Here is a 20,858-nt window from a genome sequence, read left to right as displayed (position 1 = left end):
CACAAAAAAATCTACAGCAAACCACAAAAAAATAAAAAAAAAATAAAAGAATTAGGTCCTGGTTTTGACAAATCATGGATTATAGTAATGCACTGCTCGGTGACATGTTAATAAATGGGCCCTTAGAGCTGGCTGGATTGAACGGTTTACTGACTCAGCCATTGTTAGAGCACCTGAATGTGGTGGGAAACAAACAATTTATGTCGAGTAGATAAAGCAAATCTCCCTGAGACTCTGAAGACATCTGTTCCTAGGGAGCGCTCAATAATCGCTTAGTCAACATTATGATTTCAATTCAAAGCAGAGAAAAGTCGAGTATGCTAGAAGGTTAAAAAAAAAAAAGAACTCCTTAAAACCCTAGTTTCGCCTTCCTGTCTTTCTCTCCCGTCACTCCTGTCCCCCTGCCCTGTGTTTTGTCTCCATGGTGCCTTCAGCCTATGATGGTCCTGATGATAAGGCTCAAAGGTGTCTATATGTCCCAGTGTCTATCTTATCTGCATGTGAAGAGTGAGAAGCAGCATCAAAGCCACACATTCCTCCACCACCAACCAGCCAGACACAAATACCCTCTGCTGGGAGGCTTTCAGGTTAAAAACAATGAGTCTCGTATCACCATGAGCTGCAAAACAAATAAAATAAAAGTAAAAAAAAACAAGTCTGAAAAGTTTGTATGAAACAAATGGCTGATATAATAAAACCAGAACAGAAAGTTCCAGCTGCCAAAAAAAATCTGCTGTCACTAAAGTAATTTATTTGTCTTTTTTTTTTTAACTCCTCTTAGAAGCCATTTTTCCATTTGTTTGAAAGAAAACACAGTTCTGATTCATAGCATGGATTTTGTGTTGAAGCTGCACAAAAATCAATCCTTCCAGTGGAAATTATTTTAGGTTTTCTTTTCTCTCTCTCTCTCTCTCTCTCTCTCTCTCTTTTTTTTAGAAGAAGCCTTTTTGGCTGCAGCACTGTACAGGAAAACAAAGCGGTGATTATTTTCTGGATAAAACGATGGAAGGAAATGGGTCATTTCTACCGCCTTGCACCGTGTGAGTCAGCTCGGGGTAACAAAAAGCAACAGATCCATGTTAAAAGCTTCGCGCGCCATTAATCTTTGTCGTGTCATATACAAACATTACCGGGATTGTAAAAAAAAAAGAAAAAAAAGGTTCGCAGCTGATCCCGGACCCAGTCGCTGTCACAGCGATCCAGATAAACGAGCAGACCAGACTGACAGGAACTTAAACAGCACTTAAGTTCTGCTATATTTATTTGACGCTGATCAGTTGAGCATGTTTGCAAGTGTGTGTTCATGGCCCGAGGTGGAGCAGGTGATGTGTGTGTGCTGGGTGAACTGGAAGCAGAGGGAGGAGGAAACATTAAACAGGAGCTCTGTGTCCTGTCATCACAGCGTCTAGACAGGACACCTCCTAAACCTAATGAGGTTTTTCTTCATGTGTGTGTGTGTGTGTGTGTGTGTGTGTGTGTGTGTGTGTGTGTGTGTGTGTGTGTGTGTGTGTGTGTGTGTGTCTGGATCACCCAGACAACTGTGCATCCACATAGACATTCACTGCTGTACACTTTGGGGTTTAGACCTTCTTGTGAAACTTTTGTTTATTAAAAACAAAAAAAAAAAAAAAAAAAAAGGAGTTCAAACTTGCAAACAGCCATAAACGTCATACGTACGACATATTTGCACACATTTCTCTCTGAAGCTAAAGCCTCCGCTTCGTAGCCACAGGAATGTTTACACCTGGCACAGATCTGACAAGAGGACTTCGGATTTAGTCACACAAGCTTGCAGAGATATGCGAGCAGACTTATCAAGTGGTTTTCACATCAGTTCAAGGAACCGTTGACAAGATGGTGCAGGTTTGATGCTTTTTGAAGCCACTTTAGTCCTTTGTGTTGGGTTTGTTTTGTGGTAATCTGTTAAAGCCCTGGTTTGCTAAGCACACAAATATTTCTGAGAAATGATTTGATACGTTTTGAATAAATGGGGGAGGGGGGAGAAAAAGCTGAACTACAGGGCTATTTTTTACTATTTTAATACAGAAAATAATGCAATTAATGAAGATTTTATTTCCCATACGAAGCATACGGCACTGATCTTTACAAAACTTCATCATTGTGTTTTATATTCTTGATTTTTGCATGTTGTAAAGCAGTAATTATTCAATTGACTGCAACACAAGTTTGTGGCAACAATAGACTGAGATCACCTGAAGTCACAGTTCATAAGTCCTCCTACATGTGAAATGCTATGGGAATTTCCCTCCTCTTCCAACTCCTGAAGAAAACTGGATTGCCCCGGGAATCGCTTCAGCCTGGATGACTTGGACTCCGTGATCAAATTCATACTGCATGGCCTGGACAGAGCAAAAGAGGAAAATTCAACCAATAAAAATGACTCAGAACAGGGGTTGCCACATGTAAGATGAACAGACATCCTGGAGAAAGATACTTATACCAACTCATCTACATAAACCACCTAGGCCAATATCTCAGATCAGAACTGGAGCTTTGCAGTATCTCAGTCATCATAGCGTCTTTAATGTGTCCAAAACTGCAATCGAAAAGGATGAATCGGATGCAATATTTTTGTAGGATTTTATATTTTAGGTGCCACACTCAAATTATACAAGTGGAGAATATCACAAAGAGCGTTTCATTGGGATTTTATGCAACATTTTATGTCATGCATGGTTTTCAAATTTCATTGCAAATAATGTGTGTGATTAGGCGCCTGTGCTCTCAGACCTTTTGGTGAATTTCTGATGTTAAGACGCCATCAGGTGTTAAAAACTTTGAACAACTTTCTTCTGTCCGTTTCTTTGTACGGACCAGAAGTCATTGAATTGGGTGTAAACTGAGAAACCGATCCGTCACTTAAACACTAGTGCTGCTGTGGACTGTGTGAAATGAAGAGTACCTGTGTGAAGGACTGGGCGTCGTAGCAGCTGAACATGGCTGAGGAGCGGTCTGTCCGCAGGCACTGCTGAGGGAAGGAGCTGATTTGCTCTGCCAGCTGCACAGCTGCCTGCAACGCTGTGATTGCAACGCAAAGCGAGTCAATTTACCGGTGGCAGCTCTTGCATGAGCGACCGTCCGATCAATCAAAAGGCAGGAAAATGATTTAAATTCTGGAGGAGGACAAAACTCAAAGCATTCCTGCACAGAGCAGGTAGAATCATCTACTATATAAGCATGTGGGTAACCTCAAATCCCAGCTGAGTGGACAAACATAAAAGCAATAGTAAACTTGCTAAAGGTTTAACTGTCAGAGAGGTTTGATTTTTTTTTTTAACATTGCATTTGTCCAAACACCCCTGTTTGATGCTGCCCTGGGAAACTACCCATATGGCGCATATCAAAAACTACCACGGAAGCTTAGACACACAAACACAATGTATGTGTGCGCGGAATGGCAAACGTGGCTGCATGTGAAGGAAAATGCATGCAGAGCGCTTATGAAGAGTTACAAAGGAAAAGACTCCTCATAATGCGGCTGAAGGTTCTTAGCTTTACGTCACTACACCTCCTGATCCACATCAAAGCCCTGGACCCAATCCAGATCCCTCCTATGGAAAACACTAACCCTGCTGATGGCACACTTTGATGCTTCCTTTGTATGTTTAGAAGCTGCTACTTCTTCCTTTCCCTCTGATGTTAAATGTGTGCTAAGTGATTATCCTTCACAGGGCCAATTAGGCTGCGGATAAACTGTGGGTAGAAGAACTTCCTGAAAGAATTTAGCTAATCATCCTGCGACATCCAAAGCGAGGAGATGAGGGAATGAGAGACAGAGTCGTAATGAGCACACAGAACCTTAAACTGCATTGGATCTTTCAGGCACTAATGCAACACATCAATCCTCGGACTCCAGCTCCGTCCCTGATAGATCTTTAAGAATACGTTTCAATTTGCTCAAATAAATGCCCAGTTTTCAACAAGAAACTTGTTCGAAATGTTTCCTCTTCAAGATCTGGAAAAAAAAAAAAAAACTACATGCAAGTAAGGCGACATATTCAAACTACATTAAGTACCTTGACCGTCAGGAACAACTCGATTGGCCAGTCCGAAGGCTAGAGCCTCTTGAGCCCCGATCGGCCGCCCGGTCACAATCAGGTCAAGCGCTCTTGATAAACCAATGAGGCGAGGAAGCCGCACCGTCCCTCCATCAATCAGGGGAACTCCTAGAAAACCATTAGGGTTTAAGCATACAAACAAATAAATGAACAGAAGTAGAGTTTCCAAAATACCTTGAAATCCCATTTGTACCATTTGAGATCTACAGTTGAGCCAAAAATTACTCAGATATGGATTTAATTACATTTTGAAGTTACCAGCATGTTCCATCTGAGTGTAAATAAAAATAAGATTTCAGAGTAGCCCAGCAAGAGCCCCAGCTTTAATCTGACAGAGAATCTGTGGAGGGAGCTAAATATTAAGATGGTGGCAAGGAGGTATTCTATATTCAAAGATACATGGTCAAAACACCAGAGGAAACATGGAAAAGCTCCACAGGAAGCATTTGCTGCCATGCCAATAAAGACTTTTCAATTGATCATTAAGAAGGGTATAATTTAATGATGTGCCTTTTTTTTTTATAAAATGCAAATAAAAAATTTTCAAAATCAATGACTCCTTTAGCACAGTTTATAGTCTCATTTCCTGTCAGACACAATGGAACATTTTTGTTGAATGAAAATTTTTCAAATTGAAATCTGCCAGAAGTGTATGCAATTTTTAGATGAGCTTAACATGGGGCTTCATGTGTGTAGACAGGCTTTTAAACATGAAACATCTCCTCCTGTCTACTTGAAATGAGCTAAAAAGCAGCCAAAAGATGGGAAAAAAAAACTGAAATAATTTCAGAAAGCCTTAAAAACTGCTGATCAAATCCACTTTAACAAGTTAAAAGAAGGTTTAATTTAAACCATTCCTACATAAAAATAGCATTTGGTCAAATGAAAAGGAGTTTGTACATGCGTGAAAGTACATGTTTCCGTAAAAATAAATTCTGAATATACTCAAAATCTGAACAAAATCATAAGGTAAACTATTCCCTACAAGGTAAGCCGCTGTGTGAGTGTAATATGGGCATCTAATACTCCTGGCCGTGCAGAAACGCAGGTTGCTTATGTCAGTGGGAACAAAGCTCTGAAACGGCTTCGCTCCTATACTTTCTTTACATCTGGTCATACGAGCTCAAACTCCTCACTGGTATTCTCACAGGAAACGTTTTTAATTATATATTATTTCCCTGTCCCACAGAGACTCGGGGCTGGGAGGAAAGAGCGAGTGCACTGCAAGGAACAGTCAGCTTCTGGCATTTATCCTAATTTCTAAGGAGCACCAGCTGGAACTGGCACACTTTCTCCCGATCGGTTCCACACCACAATCCCAACTCCCTAATTCCTCCAAGTCACTGATTCCATCTGACCACCCCTTATTGGGAGCACATGTGTCGAACATGTTGCTATAACCCCACATCATCATGCTTCCCTTCAGGTTGCATTTTCCTCTTTCTTCTTCTCTGCATGCGAAACGGTAACAAGTGACCAGATTGTACTTATGCTTTTCTGTGTTTGTTGCCATACATGTGGCAAGCTGACAAAAGATTGTGATCAAGCTCAGATTGCAGAGGGTTTCCACACTGTTGGTAGCACAAGACTTCATCCAGTTTTACAGCTGATTGTAATCAGAGAAGTGTTTTACACAGACTTTGAAGATAAACACCTGGAGCAGGTGGAACATAGCACTAATATTACCTAAATTCTTTTGTTTTTAGCTAAATATACAAATTACACAGATCCCTGGAATATAAAAAAGGCATGTGTAATGGAGTTGGATTTGGTCCAGGACACTTCTGTTACCTCCTTACTGGGTTCCTCTCTTCTTGTTATTAATAGACCTGTGGTAATCCAGTGGCCTCAGGTCATAAATCATCTCAATCTTGTCAGATTTCCATTTCATTGTCCAACAGTACAAAATTTTACAGTTCTCAAACGTTGGAGTTTCTGATACTTGAGCGGCAGACATATTACGTCTCCTCAGTCATCACCCTAGTCGATGAATTTCTTTGCTTTCAACCGTCAGGCAAGAATCTAGGTCTCTTCATCAAAACTTACTAGTCTGCTTATCAGGAGCGCCTTGCTAAAACCAGGCTGGAATCTGTTTTATCATTAGAGATCCCAAATTTGTTGTGGCATAGATTCCACAAGTGTTCAAAATGTTAGATTGTCTACACCTGAAGTAGCGTTAGAGAGGTTATAGTCTTTGATGTGGTCGTCTTGGGTTCAATGACTGATCTTGCAAACCTTGCTGCACATTTTTCCCCACCTTTTTTTGCCTATTTTATATCTAGTAACTGTCAATAAAGGGCCTCTTGTGCCAATTAAATTTTTTTTTAAATGTGACGTTACAAATATGACAACATCCTGCAAATATCTCGACTTTGTCCAACACCATGATGCCCGTCTCCCATACTATGACCTCCCAAAGGAAGTAGATTAAGATCTGGTGGCTCTGGATGTCTTTAGGCAACAGTCAGCTCTTTGTCACGTTTAAGAAACCAGTTAGAGATGTGAATTATCCTGCTGGAAGTAGCCATCAAGAAACACTGGTACACTGTGGTCATAAAGGAACAGACATGGTCAGCAACTACACTTCAAATGGTACTAAGAGGCCTAAACTGTATCAAGAAAAAAACATTACGTCAGCTGTTTTTAAAGCAAATTCTGTGCCTACATCTCTTGTTTCTAACCCGAGGGTATTAAAGCTAGCCTTAGGTGTCTATTAAGAAAAATGAACCCAGAAGGATGGAAAATTAAGCGACAAAGAAATACGACTGTTAAGAAAGCAGCGTGACAACACAGGGAGGTGGAGCGAGCCAGAGGAGGACAAAGCCCGACTTAAAGACCAAGAGATAAAGAGGCAGGTTGACCTCCAGTCTGTCTGATTTTGGTGCTGCTGTTGGCACCACTGCTATCAGCAAACGGAAGGATGATCTTCCTTCTTATCCTCCGCGGCCGTCTCCTGCACCTCCTCGCCCACGGTCTCTCTGATAGTGCGGCCTCTCGGGTGCTGTTTGACAGACCTCTGCTTTGTCACACATAATAAGACTGGCAACGATTGTGAATTGCTCCTTGAAGCAGCTTCCGACTAAAAACTTTGTGTTTGATTTGAAGGTGGAGACGTTTTGTTTTGGTAGGAGGCATTGTGCGTTAGTGATCCAAATGCAAGATAAATAAGACGACGTTTCACCATTTACTCCCCAGTAATGCACAAACCCATTTGAAAGGAATCTGCAGCCATCTTGTCTTAAACGCAGATAAGTTTACTGTCAAAGCAGAGGCTTGTTATTGCCAGGTTGGACATGAGTCAGCACAGCCTATTGTTATATAACCACATGTAAGAGGCAGCTTGTTTCCTGCAGCACGGGGTCATCACTGCTTATCTGACGGGAATGAAGGAGAAGTCTGGAAGAAAAGAAGAATCATTGTGCTTTATCTGCTTTGTGCACACTTTGATATGCGCTAGCCCCAAGGAAGCAGCACAATGCACGAGCCATTAATATCTAACTGGCAATATCTCCCTGAAAACACTGAAATTCACAGAAAAGGTTATCTGGGAATTAGCTGGAACCAAACATCCGCCAGTCCACAGACACTTATGAAGCAAGAACGCTGTGAAACATGACACACTCGGGGACTCTAGCTGGCTCCTGGTCCTGCTGGCACCCTGACCACATCAAAGCTAAACCTACCACAATGGCCTCCCATGAGGGTAATGCGATTAAGTTTGATGTGGATTAACGGTTTCCGGATAACTCCAGACTAAATGGACAGAGGCGAAAGAGCGGACTTTCAGGCGGAAGTTTGAAGCTTTGAAATGCTTGCTGGGAATCAATTAAAATATTTCAGTCGGGTTGGGTCGGAGATGGGTGCCACACTTTTAATTTGATTTCATGACTTTTGACCGACGAGGATGAAAATGAGGCCCCCAAACATCCCATACTCCATGTGCACGTTACAGCCAAAAGCTTCAATGGGAAAATTTTTTGGGTTTTTTGAGTCAGACCAAATCACAATAGTAAGAAATTGCTACACGTCTTTGGAAAATGGTGCATAGTTTCCAAATGTTTTTACATCACCCAAAGAAGTGAGGCAAGCATTTATATTAAGAGCCCCAGAGTAATTACTTTTGTTGCAATTACAGCTGGAGATCTTTTGAGGTATGACTCTACCACTGTTACACATCAAGAGACTAAATCATTTCCCAATTCCTCTTAGCAAAGCAGCACAAGCTCAATCACATTGGTTAGAAAGCATCTCCCATCATACATTTTCAAGCCTCACATCTGAACTTTGACTAGGCTCTTCCATCTTCCATTGCAGCCCTGGCTGCATTTTAAGGGTTGATTTCTTCCTGAACGGTAAGCCTCCAACAAGCTCATTGGTCTTCATGATGATGTTTGTTGGCTAATGTTCTCTCTCAAGCCACTGAAGATTTTTCTTCCACAAAATAATTATGCAATACTTGGTGTTGGCTTGGCATAAAATCCCATCAAAATACATTGAGTTTTGTAGTTTTAACATGATGAAAACTCTTAGACTGCAATATAAAAACTAATTTACCGGAAGACATTGCAATTATCACAATATCTGCACTACATGCTAAGGCTTATTCAATTTTATTTTGAAGGGTCTTTTGCTTTTGGACAAATGTAAATTCAGTTAGTTTAATCTGAATGTTTTTGAAAGAATGATGCTCACATGTGTTTACGCAGTTGTAACCCTGTCTGTATTCCCAACACAGCAGCGTGACAGCTCTGTTCATTCATTCTTCATGAAGGGAAAAGCCTGCAGATTAAACAGAGCTGGTTTGAAGTCGGATGATGTAATTGGTGCACTATGTCGGTCAGGTTCAGACTCTCTGAGCAGGTGTTTGGATTGGCTGATTTCAAGTTAGCTCTTGGATTGCGGTTTGACTTTGGTTCAAAACCCCAGCTTCTTTTCTTCCTCTCCATCAGTCTTGCGCAGCTACGGAGACGGGACTTAGAGCTGACGATGGGAAATGGAGAAGAAGCGGGGACTCGAAGGATTCACAAGATTAGGTGGTGTGTATTTTGGAAGGGTTTCATTTTCAGTCTCAAAAAAAAAAAAAAAAAGAATCAAAGCAGTGACACTGGATCAACCTTGAACAACCCCCCAAGATTTAGGTTCTTGAATGAAATATTAGTACTTTTAAGTTACATTTTCATATGCCAGTTTTTTTTTTTTTTCCTGCTTTACTTGTTCCTCTGGTTTAAGGAGCCAAAATAACATTGGAGATTTAAGAAAGCACTGTGGGTTTTCATTTAGGTCTCTGAGAACTCAAAGAGCTGTAGACTCTAATACCAGATTCCTGTGATGCAACCTTCTCCTCCTTCTCATTTCCTCTCTGGCATAGCCGAGGGGCCCCAGACAGGAAGCCGCAGGTTTCGGCAGCCAATACCGTGCCAGAAAACTGTCAAATCCTTGTGGTAGCCATTGGCCCACATCAGAGGAGCACAGCGCGTCTCCGAGGGGTTTTCAACTCCAAAGCCACCAGGGATTCCCTCAGGCGACCGCCATCTGTGCCCTACCCAAAATCGGTTACAGAATCTGTCCATTAAAAGGAAATAATGGCTAAGAGACACTGAATCTTTAAATAAACTGAAGAACAGCAATGCCTTTGTTGGTAGAGGGATTTTTTTTTAAGTCGTTTAAATTGGCTTAAAACAAAGTTAATTCTTTTTTGTCTTCTAAATCCTCCGTTTGTCTTGTTCTGCTTCATTAAATTCTTCTAATGTCCCTTTATCTATATTTTCATCTAAAGAAAACCGACGTCCGAGTTGAAAAGTTAAGACGTCAGTTGTGCAAGGTTAAACTTTGCAGAAAATGTTCATGGATATGCACGGCTTCCTGAGCGAAAAAGTAATAACCGTTCTTAACTGTAGCATCAAATAAAAAAGACATAACAGCAGTTTTAACTTAGCTGGAGGAAACAACTCAAACGTGTTGACAAATAAGCCTTGAAAATGTGAGGCAATGACACACCAGAAAATTAATCACTGGGGGAGAAATGTGCAACTTAATATGTAAAAACCGCAGCAACATTTCTCCCTGCCTGACATAGTTGTGAGCTGATGGAAGACACTGGATTTGCTGAGCGTTTGTAGATAGAGAGGAATAAACCTGCACTAATATGCTCTGAAGTTTCAAACATTTCTCTCCAACCAAGTAGCTGAAATGGTGGTACAGATATGTAAACTTAATGAATAGTAATTTTAAGATGTACACTCTGTTCATTTTCCAAAAAGCAATGCCTGGAGATATATATATATATATATATATTTGATTGACTATAAATTGGTTAAGTTAGGATATAATTGGATGTCATGTCTAATAAGAGCTTAAATAAATGCTCTCTGTAAATCTATTTCACTGTGGGAGGCGATTAGATTTTTTCAAGCCAAGAAATGGTGCAGAAAAATCCAATTTAGTGTATTTTTTTTTGTTCAGATTCATTTCTATATGTTCCACTAACTTAAATGACAAAGTAATACAAGTGAAAAATGCTAAGTATTAAAACTGAGAAGCCCCCATGATGTCTCTTAAACTGGAAAGTGACAACACTTAACACAAAAGACTCAGAGCTCTGCCAGGACGCTCTCCTGTTAAATTACAGGCTCCAAATGAAAAGTTTTTCATGTTTATACTCCAAGTCTAGTACTCTCTGTAATTTATAGTAAAAAGCTGTATTTATAAACACCCTGGTTATATTTCAAGCCCTCTAGAAGCATAGCTAAAGCCTATAGAAGAGTTGCTGAAGGGAAGTGAAGCTGCTCTTTACACGCTGAATTGCAGGACGGGGTTTTTTGTGGGGGGGAATCCGGATCAGCTCTGTGTGTGTTTACAACAGAAAACTCCATGATTTAGAAGTATAGTTGAGTCAGGCAGCAAGCCTCACCAGTAAAAATGCCAAAAAGGGAAAATGTTTATAAGGAAATTGTGACACAAATAACCCGTAAGCCCTGCTTGGCTACGCTGTGGAAACCTGGCAGTTGGTCGTTTCCTCCTCTACTTATCAAAGCTGCCCAGCAGACTGTGGCCATGAAGCCAAAAGGTCACGGTCGCCATCGTTATCGCTTTGAGGCCCTGTCCTTGCGCACAAACACGAGGAGGCTGTGGTGATAACAGAGGACATAGTAACGACGCTGAAAAATAGAAACAAAGTCGACTTCCTGGTACGAGGAGACGGATGATGAATGTTTGGATACAAAGAAAACAGACGGTTGTTTTTGGGGTCAGGTATCGTAAGCCGAGAAAAACATACAACATTTTAACATTTCTAGAATTGAACTGAAAGATGCCAAGTTCTACTAAAACTGGAAAAAAAAAATATGAACATCAGTGTTGATTTTTTTTTAAGGAACACAGTTTAATTTAGGAGTCTTTCCCTAGATTGGTAAAGTTTAAACACACAACTGAGAAATGCCCGTTAATATTTTTTTTTCATCAAACAAAACCCAATACCTACCATAAAGAAAAGGCTAAAACAAGATTCCTCAGCTGCTTGAAAGGCTTAAATATTACTTTGACTTTAGGAGGAATACTTAGTGACACCTAAAAAAATGTGTTTTGTTATTACCCAAGAAAAGTCACTAATAGGGGTTTTTGCCCTTTAAACTATTGCAGCATGGTCAAAAGCACACAGTGATACTGATTAACTGTGAGACTGAAAGCTAAAGCTGTCTTGGAAGAAAAGGGGCAGAGGAACTCGTTCTTTGCCCATTTTCTGACAATTCAAGAGACATAGCATCAAAGTACATCCAACTGGTCAGAAATGGGCCAAAGAACTAGCTTGATCTTGCCAGAACAAAAAACGCTTCACAATGTGCAACAATGAGTTACTGTGTAGCAGCAGCAGCATCTGAGACTAAAATGAGCAGCATCAAAGAAAAATTAATCTGCAACTTCTTGGCCATTTGCAGAGATATCCATTTCCAGAGGAAAGCCACCCTGTGATGACTTTGGCCTTATCCTTCTGTTTAAGAAAATAAAAACGCATTGTAGCTGGTGAACAATGTTGTTTTCGAAACAGGAAACTCTGGAAGTTTGTTCACTCTTAAATATACAGGACAGAGTCCTATGAACTAAGATGGATGGCTGAACTGGCTGCACAGGGCAACACTGACCAGGTCAAATCTGAAGGACAATTTACTTCATGTCTGGTTTATCGCTGGTTAGGAGCAGAGTTCACTCTGAGGTAAACGTTCAAAACTTTTGACAATAAATATTTAAGAAAGAAATAATCCAGTTGAAATGAGTGTAGGATCAACCACTGGGAAGTCAGATGACTGGTCATCACGTATTTCTGGACAAAAATACAGATAAAATGACCATTGGAGTCACAACAGACTCCAACTGGACTGAACAAACTTGAGTTTGACAGATAAATCATTCTAGGAGTTTTGTCACATACTGTGGATGTTGTCCGTACTACTAGGCCAGAGCAGAATATGGGAAAACTACTTCTGCCAAAACCAAGCTGCAATAAAAGCAACCCGCATAAGTAAGTGAGCAGACCTGATGTTATTGCACATGTTGTAAAAGCTCAAAATTAATGATCAAATCTCAATTAGGCCTATAGGGCAGAGAGCGACCTACCGAATCTGCGGCAGAAGACCCCCATGACGGCGCTCTCCTCCACCACCCTCAGGTCAGCCAGCAGGGCCAGCTCCAACCCTCCAGCCACAGCGAAGCCGCTCACGGCCGCTATCAGCGGCTTCGACAGCTGCAGACGCGACGGGCCCTGAAGGAAACGGCTGGATCAGTCAACCCCGTACATATGCAGGACGTCGTTATGCTGCATGGCGATCCAAACGACTGAAGTCATCATGCAGGATGTAAACAGAGTAAACAAGGAGTGCGTATTATCACCACTTCACAGCGATTTATGCTCGTAACGCTACTCGGTAAAACGTTCCAGGCTTCATTTTCTAATTCATTTCTCAGACTGTCAAACAAATGAGGAACAAGAGGATTCGAGTTTTGACCACAGCTGAACAAATGAAGCCGTTTGTTTTTCCTGTATGAGGTCTCATGTTCTGCATAGGAGGTCCACTCAATCCCAACCACCTACAGCAACACACAGGCCAAGCATTTTTATGGAGACTGTATTTCTCCATAAAAATGTTACTGTATAATATTTAGATTGTTAATCCATACCAACTGTTTGCAAGAGAGCATGAAGCTACAGTAAACTGCTTGGGTTTTTGTTAACCCATTTTTATCTTTTGCAAGTTAGAACCACAAACCTTTTATGTGAGACTGAAACAACAGAGAAAATAAATATAAAGTGGAAGAAAAACTATTTTTGGTATCCTTATTATTATTTTTTTTTAATAAATAAAAATATGAAAATGGTGGCTCGGATTTGTTTTCAGCCCGTGTATGTGTGGCTGAAACATGGTGGTGGCAGGATTGTGCTGTGGGAATGACAGAGAAGATGGAGTTAAATACTTGGCAATCCAAACAGAAAGCCTGTCCAGGGCAATGCTACTTCTGGTCAGACAGTGGCGCAAACTTGCAGCTGATTAAGAAAAAGACGGGGAAGAGAGAGTAGAAGAAGAAAAGGAACAATGACACACGTTTCCTAAATAGTGAGTGGCATCAATTTTTCATGAGCGAATAATTTAGCTCTTAGAAACAAATAGAACCGAAACATTGATATCATAATGAGAAATCAATTTGTTCTCTTTTCTGTTTTTTTTTCCCATTTTTTTGTTGTTCTCTTCCAAGTAGTCAGTGTAAAGACCATCACATTATTGCAGCTTAGATTAGTTAGATTTCCAGCTGTAATTGCAAAAAAGTTGCTCCATATAATAATTAGTGGGCTGAATATGAATGCAAATCACACCTTTAAGATTTTACTCAACATCTTAATTATTCTCTACTTTGTGTTCTCAATAACATAACCCCCCCATAAATTCAATGGAAGTTTGTGGCAATAATGTCAAAAAAACAAAAGGTACAAATGTTGGCAGTCATTGTAACCCATACCCAGCAGTAGCAGAAGAGTACCAGAGGCATCTCTTCTACTTTATTACTTAAAACAAAAATGTTCCTAACTACCTGCTCTCTCAAACATTTTAAAATAAAAACAATTGCTAGCAGCCTGAACTTCTGGTTTTAGATTTTACGATTTACATGATTACAGATTTACATGACATTGAAATGTAGATGTAAACCTCACAAGTACACACATGCAATCACAAACCGAGCTCTGCTCACCATTGGGCCAGGACCCTTTGTGACATCTTGCTCCAATTTAAGGGGGGCTTTTTGATTGGCCAGCATTTTCAGATCATAACCAGCGCAGAAATTCCCTCCTGGAAGAGACCGCAAAATTACAAAGTATGGCAAGAGAGGAAGGGAAAATGATGAGGAAGAAAGAAAGAAAAAAAAAAGGCTGCAATTTGGCTTGCAGCTCGCTTTCTTTTGGCTCCCTGGCACACAAATCCTCCTCCTTCCCTGAAGGATGTAAATTCAATGCATAGGCGCAGACCATGCATGTGCTCACATGCATCATACTCTCATTAATGGGCAAGTAATGTAGTGCAGCCACAGGTCTCTTCCACTGGGTTCATGTGGTAATTACAACATTGCCCAAGAGGCAAACAAACACTATGTCACTGTCTAAGGCAGGGACTCATAAAATCCTCCTCTCTCTGTAATGTGACAGTAATGAGAATGATCGTAATGAACACATGTGCCAGCAACACCCATCAACTGGGAGCTCTGATTACAGCTGTGGGTCAGCGTTGGGTTGTTGGAGGAAAAACTGTGTGTCATCCTGTTTATGGGAGCAGCACTGGAAACGAGCGTCCTACACCAGTCAGACCGTTTAAAGAAACGTGAGGAGCAAGAGCTGCGCGCTTTTATTCACAAGACATCAGCACAGAAAATGTTGTAATGTCTTTTAAACGTGTGATATGATCATTTTACACGCGCAATAAAAACAAATGAGACGTCTGCCGTGAAAGTAATTTGCAGTGCTATTTATACCTCTTTGAACCTTTTTTTTTATATATATATTTCGTTATGTTACAACAGCAGAGATTTTGAATGGGGAGATCACACAATAGACCAATACAAAGTGGAAGGAAGTGGAAGGAGTAAGACTCGTGGTTATTTTATTTGCACATAAAGTCTGCCAAGTGTGGCTCACATTTGTGTTTAATCCTCCTCAGTCAACAGGTTGTAGACGGTTTTTACATCTCAAAGGAAGAGAAGTCCGTCAACTTTCTTTGACAAAAAGTTCAAGCTCAGCCACATTAGACTGAGAGCGACTCAGTCCACCGATTCTCAGTTACATTTAGTTCTAGACTTTGACTGGGTCATTTTGATAAGTTAATATAATTTGATCTGAACCAAGACATGTAAGCTCTGATTGGATGGTAGGGGTCTTTGTACAACTTTAAACCGCAGTCTCAGCCTCAAAAGGTTTTCTTTCACAACTCATCTGTATTTACCTTCATCTGTCTTCGGAGCAGCTTCCCCATCTCTGCTAAAGAGAGCTTGCTAACATCACTATGTCTCACCGTGGGGGATCTCGTGCATAAAAAATGCCTGCCATACTTTTTCAGATTGTGAAACCCACATAGTTTTCCTTCCACTTTGCAGTAATGCTTTAAAACAGTATTGTGTGACTTTCATAAAGTATGTTTTTTACATATTTGTTAACATTATCACAATGTTGTGACAGTACGATACGAGACATCTAATCATTTAGCAATAATAATTTTAGTTTAATTATCTCAGCTTTTAAAATAAAACTGTTTATTTGGTATACATTAATAAAATCCATATTGCTTTGTGGCTCTAGAAACATTTTTATTTTATAGCAGTGAGTTCAAAAGCGCTTCTTGGAATTTAAAAGTTTGTCGACTCCTGGTCTGTGATATAAAATCCCAATAAAATACATTAAATTGTGTTGTTGAATCGTGAGTGAATATGAAAAAAATCCACCAAGATGAAAACTTTGAATATTATGACATTAATTCTGGCTACAGTGGTAGTTTATGCCACAGCTGGAGCAGGTGGTGAGGGATTTTCCCTACATTAATCCTGAATCCTACAGCATAATGCTGCTCTTGTACAAAATGATTTAACTCCTGTCCAGAGCTGAATCGCTATCTTGTTATCTTGATCCCCAACTTCCCCAGCAAACAGACTGAAGTCGAACCGGACAAAGAGGCCCACATAAGTGTACGTTTCTTTAGATAAAAGCATCTACTTCTTATCAAAACAATTCGGGCTCCTAGATTGAGTTGCCAAACTATTTGACACAGCAACTAAAATAAAAGCGTCTGACTGAACAAGACAATAGAGTTCTTTAACGTTTAATTCAGTTTGGCTCATCAGGACAGGAAAACAATAGCTGCTTCGACATCAAGTTCTTGATATTGCATTTGTGGCTCAGAGCCAATATGTTAAAGTAGAAAGTAATTCACTTTATTGATGAGGCTTAATATTAGGTTTAAAATAAGAATGTGACGATCTTTGAAGCCATTACCTTAACTGTCATCGATATTCACTACAGTTTCTATAAATGATCAAAGTACAACAAAATGATATCTTAAACAATTTGCCACTTTCTGCGTTCATTTAATGTGACGGCAGTGCTGCTTTACCCAGTTAGCATCTGCTACGTCCTTTTAGTCATGGTAAGCAACACAGCATCCAAAGCTTACCTGGCTAAAAAGCTACTCCCAGAAACCTGAACGTGAAATCATCAAAACAAACGTCCCAGCAAATTCAACCCCTGCTGAAAGCAATTACTCTCAACTTCATAAGTAAAAAAAAAGAAAAGAAAAATGAGCGAGCTGAGAGAGTGACTGTGTCAGTGTTAATTTGACCTAAATGGATTCCGTATGTTTGCAGAAACATTACATCCACGCTGGAACCTCCCTGCCTGTCGTTTTACGGCACCGAGGCGCTGCTAATCACCACCGAGGGGTCGGCCGGCTTCTCGTGATGGAGCAGCAGCGGACGATAGCCCGCTGACAGAAATGTGGGGTGTGATCGCTGAAACGCAAGGCTGACTTTTGCCCGTTTAAAGCGAGCCGCTACGTAGACCGGAGCCGTCTGCAGCCATCGTGTGGAGAGGCAACAAATTATACAGTTTGAGGCCACGGCGCACACCTCACACAGGCTGGTCCCCGGCCGAAGACGATGTTTCCACTGGGGGAAGGAGTTTACGCACCGTGTGCTATGATTAGAGCTGTGACCTGATCCTGGTCCAGCAGGGCAGGTCACCTCGCAGGTGTTTGTGTTCACGGTCTGGGTTTTCTGGGCATTCCCGTCCAAGCATTTTGAGGATGATGGAAACAGAAGATGCTTTAGTTTTCAGAGCTGCATGAAGTTTAGCGCTTTTGTTGTATTGCCGTAAAACCGATGCAACTTGTGTAAATTCAGTACAGTTCACTGAAAGACGCAAGTGTTAAAAAAACACTTGAAATGGGTTTTGCATGTGTAAATTTCCTGTTTGCTTGTTTCTGAAGTCAAGAAAAGAGCTCCAGTCTAGAGCGTTAACTTGCGATTATTTTTCAGAAGTAATGCTAAAATGGAAATTTTTTTCTAAGACAGATAAAGTTTGCAACAAGGACAGATATTAAATATCTATAATATGAGAGATGTGGAAAAAAAATGTATCCATATTTATACAAAAGTGCAAATGCTCTTTACTTGAACCAATAATATTTCTGTCATTAAAATGTTTTAAAGGTTGAAATTGTCTTGGTTTTATCTTTTCTTGCTGTTGCATAGCACAGCACGCTTCTAAAAGAGATTTTTAATCTCAATGAGTTTCTCTTCCTGGTGAAATAAAGGTTACAGACAAACACTTTTTTAGCCACATGCGTATCTTCATATAGCACCTTTTATTCTTTCTGTGCAAAACAAGGGAAGAAGGAGGAGTTTCAGAACAGCCAGTCGGAGATTTTTCTTTTTCATTTTTACCTTTTGAACGTCTCAGGCTTTACACTTTTTCTCTGTTCGGTATAAATTTGGTAGCAAATGACGACAAATACACAATTTTAAAATCAAAAAGAAAAGCAAAAAGTTATGAATCCTTTTCTGACTGACATGAAGCAGAGACTCAAGATTTTACTAGCATTGTTTACCTATCCCGTGCAGAACAGCCACGTTCAAGTCAGGGTCGCTGTCGAAGGCCTGCAGCTCATCCAGCAGACGACTCGCTGTCTCCTGGTTCACCGCGTTACGCACCTCTGGTCGGTTTATTGCCACGGTAACCACGGATCCCCTTCGCTCTGAGACCACGGTCTGACCTGCAGCCAATGACAGACTGCGTGTGAGATGCACAGACTGAAAAAAAAAAAAAACATTATGGGTCTCAACACTTGGGAGGAGGATGTCTGTGCTGGTGTGAGTTGTGTTTATGTGCGCTACGTATCGTGGCTCGAGGTTGGACCAGGCAGCCGACCTGACATTGTTTAGGTTCATCCCAGGGATTCCAGCTGCTTCCCACACCCACAGGACGCTGCCTCCAGAGAAGACGAGGCCAGGGAAACAAAGCGACTGGATGCGTGAGAGACGCTGACACAGACTGCTAAACCAAACCCAGTGGAGGATGAAATGCAAAGGCAATTTGTCTCAGGCGAGCTTTCGACTCTGCTACACCTTAAACAAACACGGTAATTACACAGAGCTGAGCGAGCTCCAAGGAAGTGAACCGCATCTTAACTACCTCTGTGGGACGTTGTTTGCAGTTTTATTTCAGGAACATTTTGTGGCAGAAACACTGGAGGGAACTTTTGCATCATGCCTTAATGTGAAATTCTGAACAAAAAAAAACAAACAAAAAAAAGCATATGTAAAGAATCACACAAGTAGTATTAAAAGCAATTTATCTCAAAATGATATAAAAACAATGGAAAATTTGTGATAGTTGCAAACAGCTAAATGTTATATATTCCTCTATTCCGAGGATCTATGCTACACCCTATATCTGTACACTGAGTTCTAGGAATTAATCAAAGTTATGCAAGATTCAAATATATGATCTAATCTTCATATTCTCAATGTTTCATTTAACAATACAAACTGCATACATTTTCTCCTGGAAACTTTGCAAACTGGGAATGAATAAGTTAACATTTCACTTACACCAGGGAACAAAATATTGCAGTTACAGTTAGTAATCATGTGTTAAAAAGAAACTAATTGAGATCGTCAGTAGACCATAAAATCTGACAATGTAATTGACACATTAGTATTTATTTCAACTACTTTTCTGCTGCTAGTTCAGAAAATCAATACATTCTTAGTTCACGTTTCAACATATGATAAAATTATTCAGTTCTGTTTAGCAGTTGTACCGCTTCTTAACGTAACTCGTGTAATGAAGGAGCCTTTTCTATAACGGGTCTGTTCTGCGATTGTGAAACCAGTCTTAACTGCAATGCAAGATTTATTACCAAAAAGATCATGGCGGTTTTTATTCTTTCATTTCTTTATTTATTTTTGCCTTTGTGATACTAAATATCAGACATTTTTAGTCTTCATCACCCGTCTCTACAGTGGACTTACTATTATTTACTTTTTAAAAATCATACAAAACCATCAACAAACGGATTTTTTTTTAAATCCTAAAATTAGAATTAGTATTTACGTTGAGGGAGTTTCCGTTTGTTTACTTTAAACAAATTATTTATTAATATTATTAGCAATGGAAAAGTTGATAGCCGCGCTCAGAAAACATACATCTTTTTCTAAAAGTCTCACTGGTCAATTTTCAACAACTTTCACGACAAAAATCTGAAGTTAGTCATTCCGTACTTGCATTGCATGATGAAGTAGCTGATATTGTGACTCACAATATCCTTCAATTTGTGTTATTTTTGCAGTTTCCATCCCTCTCTAGTTTTCTGCATTTGATGTCAAATGAGCTACAGGTGTGTCAGAGCCTTCTTCTGCAGTGTCATCACGGTGTCCTCTGCTGCCACCTACAGTTCTCATTACGCTATTGCACACTCTTACCTGTCCCCGCGTCTTCGCCACCCGTTGAAGCGCTGTAGGGTTTTGTTGTTTTCAAAGTCATGCTCCCGCACTGACTTAATATTCTGCCTTGATGCGTAGCGGCGAAAACTTGCCCAAGAGCCCGAAAATGTTTTAGCGGCATTGCAAACACTTTCTTTATGGGACACTCAGACGCTTAGAAACTCACAAACGATTTCGAAATGACACTCAAACGCTTTTAAAAGCAGTCAGTCTAAGAGCTGAGCTCTGCTGGGAAGGCGCAACCCTGTCATGGGTCCTGATAGAAACCGCAGTCAAAGTGCTGAAGGTTCTGAGGACAAACATACTTGGTGCATTGCAGCAGTCATGCCTGCCAAAATGCAGCAGAGGGCGCTCTTATCCTAGATAAAATCTAGTTTCTGGATTTGGTCACATTTTATAAATCTCTTATGATTTGACTCATTGTGATGTTGCCCCTTTTATTTGGTTATCAGGACATGCTCCAACAATCATTCACCATGACCAAAACTAAAGGTTTGAGACTCTTTTGAAAAGGAAAATCTTAATTTATAGAACTTGAACTTTAGATTTTTGTTATATTGATTCAACTCATTTATATGCATCAAAATCAAACTTTTTCTTTGAATCTGGATGTGTACACAAAGTAGCACATAACTGGTGGCAGCATTATGCTGCAGGTTACTTTATCTAGTCAGATAAAATCCAAACAAAACACAAGGGTTTATGTCTGGAATTTGACACAATTGCCTCGTTTCCCATGCGTGAATCTTAACA

The 20,858-nt window shown here is 40.3% G+C and overlaps 1 protein-coding gene across 2 annotated transcripts; it reads right to left on the bottom strand.

Moving 5' to 3' along the window:
- Nucleotides 1-1,572: 1,572 nt before the first annotated feature.
- Nucleotides 1,573-20,381, bottom strand: LOC106931939 (uncharacterized). Of its 2 annotated transcripts, XM_015010346.2 has the most exons (7): nt 20,085-20,381; nt 18,209-18,373; nt 14,316-14,413; nt 12,690-12,834; nt 4,038-4,187; nt 2,924-3,039; nt 1,573-2,360 (listed from the first exon to the last, which is right to left on the bottom strand). In XM_015010346.2, the coding sequence occupies exons 1-7, from the start codon at nt 20,224-20,226 to the stop codon at nt 2,253-2,255; spliced, it is 924 nt and encodes a 307-aa protein (XP_014865832.1). In that variant the 5' UTR covers nt 20,227-20,381; the 3' UTR covers nt 1,573-2,252. The 2 variants fall into 2 exon arrangements, with proteins under 2 accessions (XP_014865832.1, XP_087857370.1); XM_088001244.1 differs by lacking the exon at nt 20,085-20,381 and having other exon boundaries at nt 18,209-19,116.
- Between the last annotated feature and the right edge of the window lie 477 nt (nt 20,382-20,858).

The sequence above is a fragment of the Poecilia mexicana genome, unplaced genomic scaffold (assembly GCF_051168715.1).
Source record: "Poecilia mexicana isolate PSO_F unplaced genomic scaffold, ASM5116871v1 scaffold_20, whole genome shotgun sequence".
In the NCBI taxonomy this organism is placed as follows: domain Eukaryota; kingdom Metazoa; phylum Chordata; class Actinopteri; order Cyprinodontiformes; family Poeciliidae; genus Poecilia; species Poecilia mexicana.
This window is presented reverse-complemented; position numbering and strand designations above follow the sequence as displayed.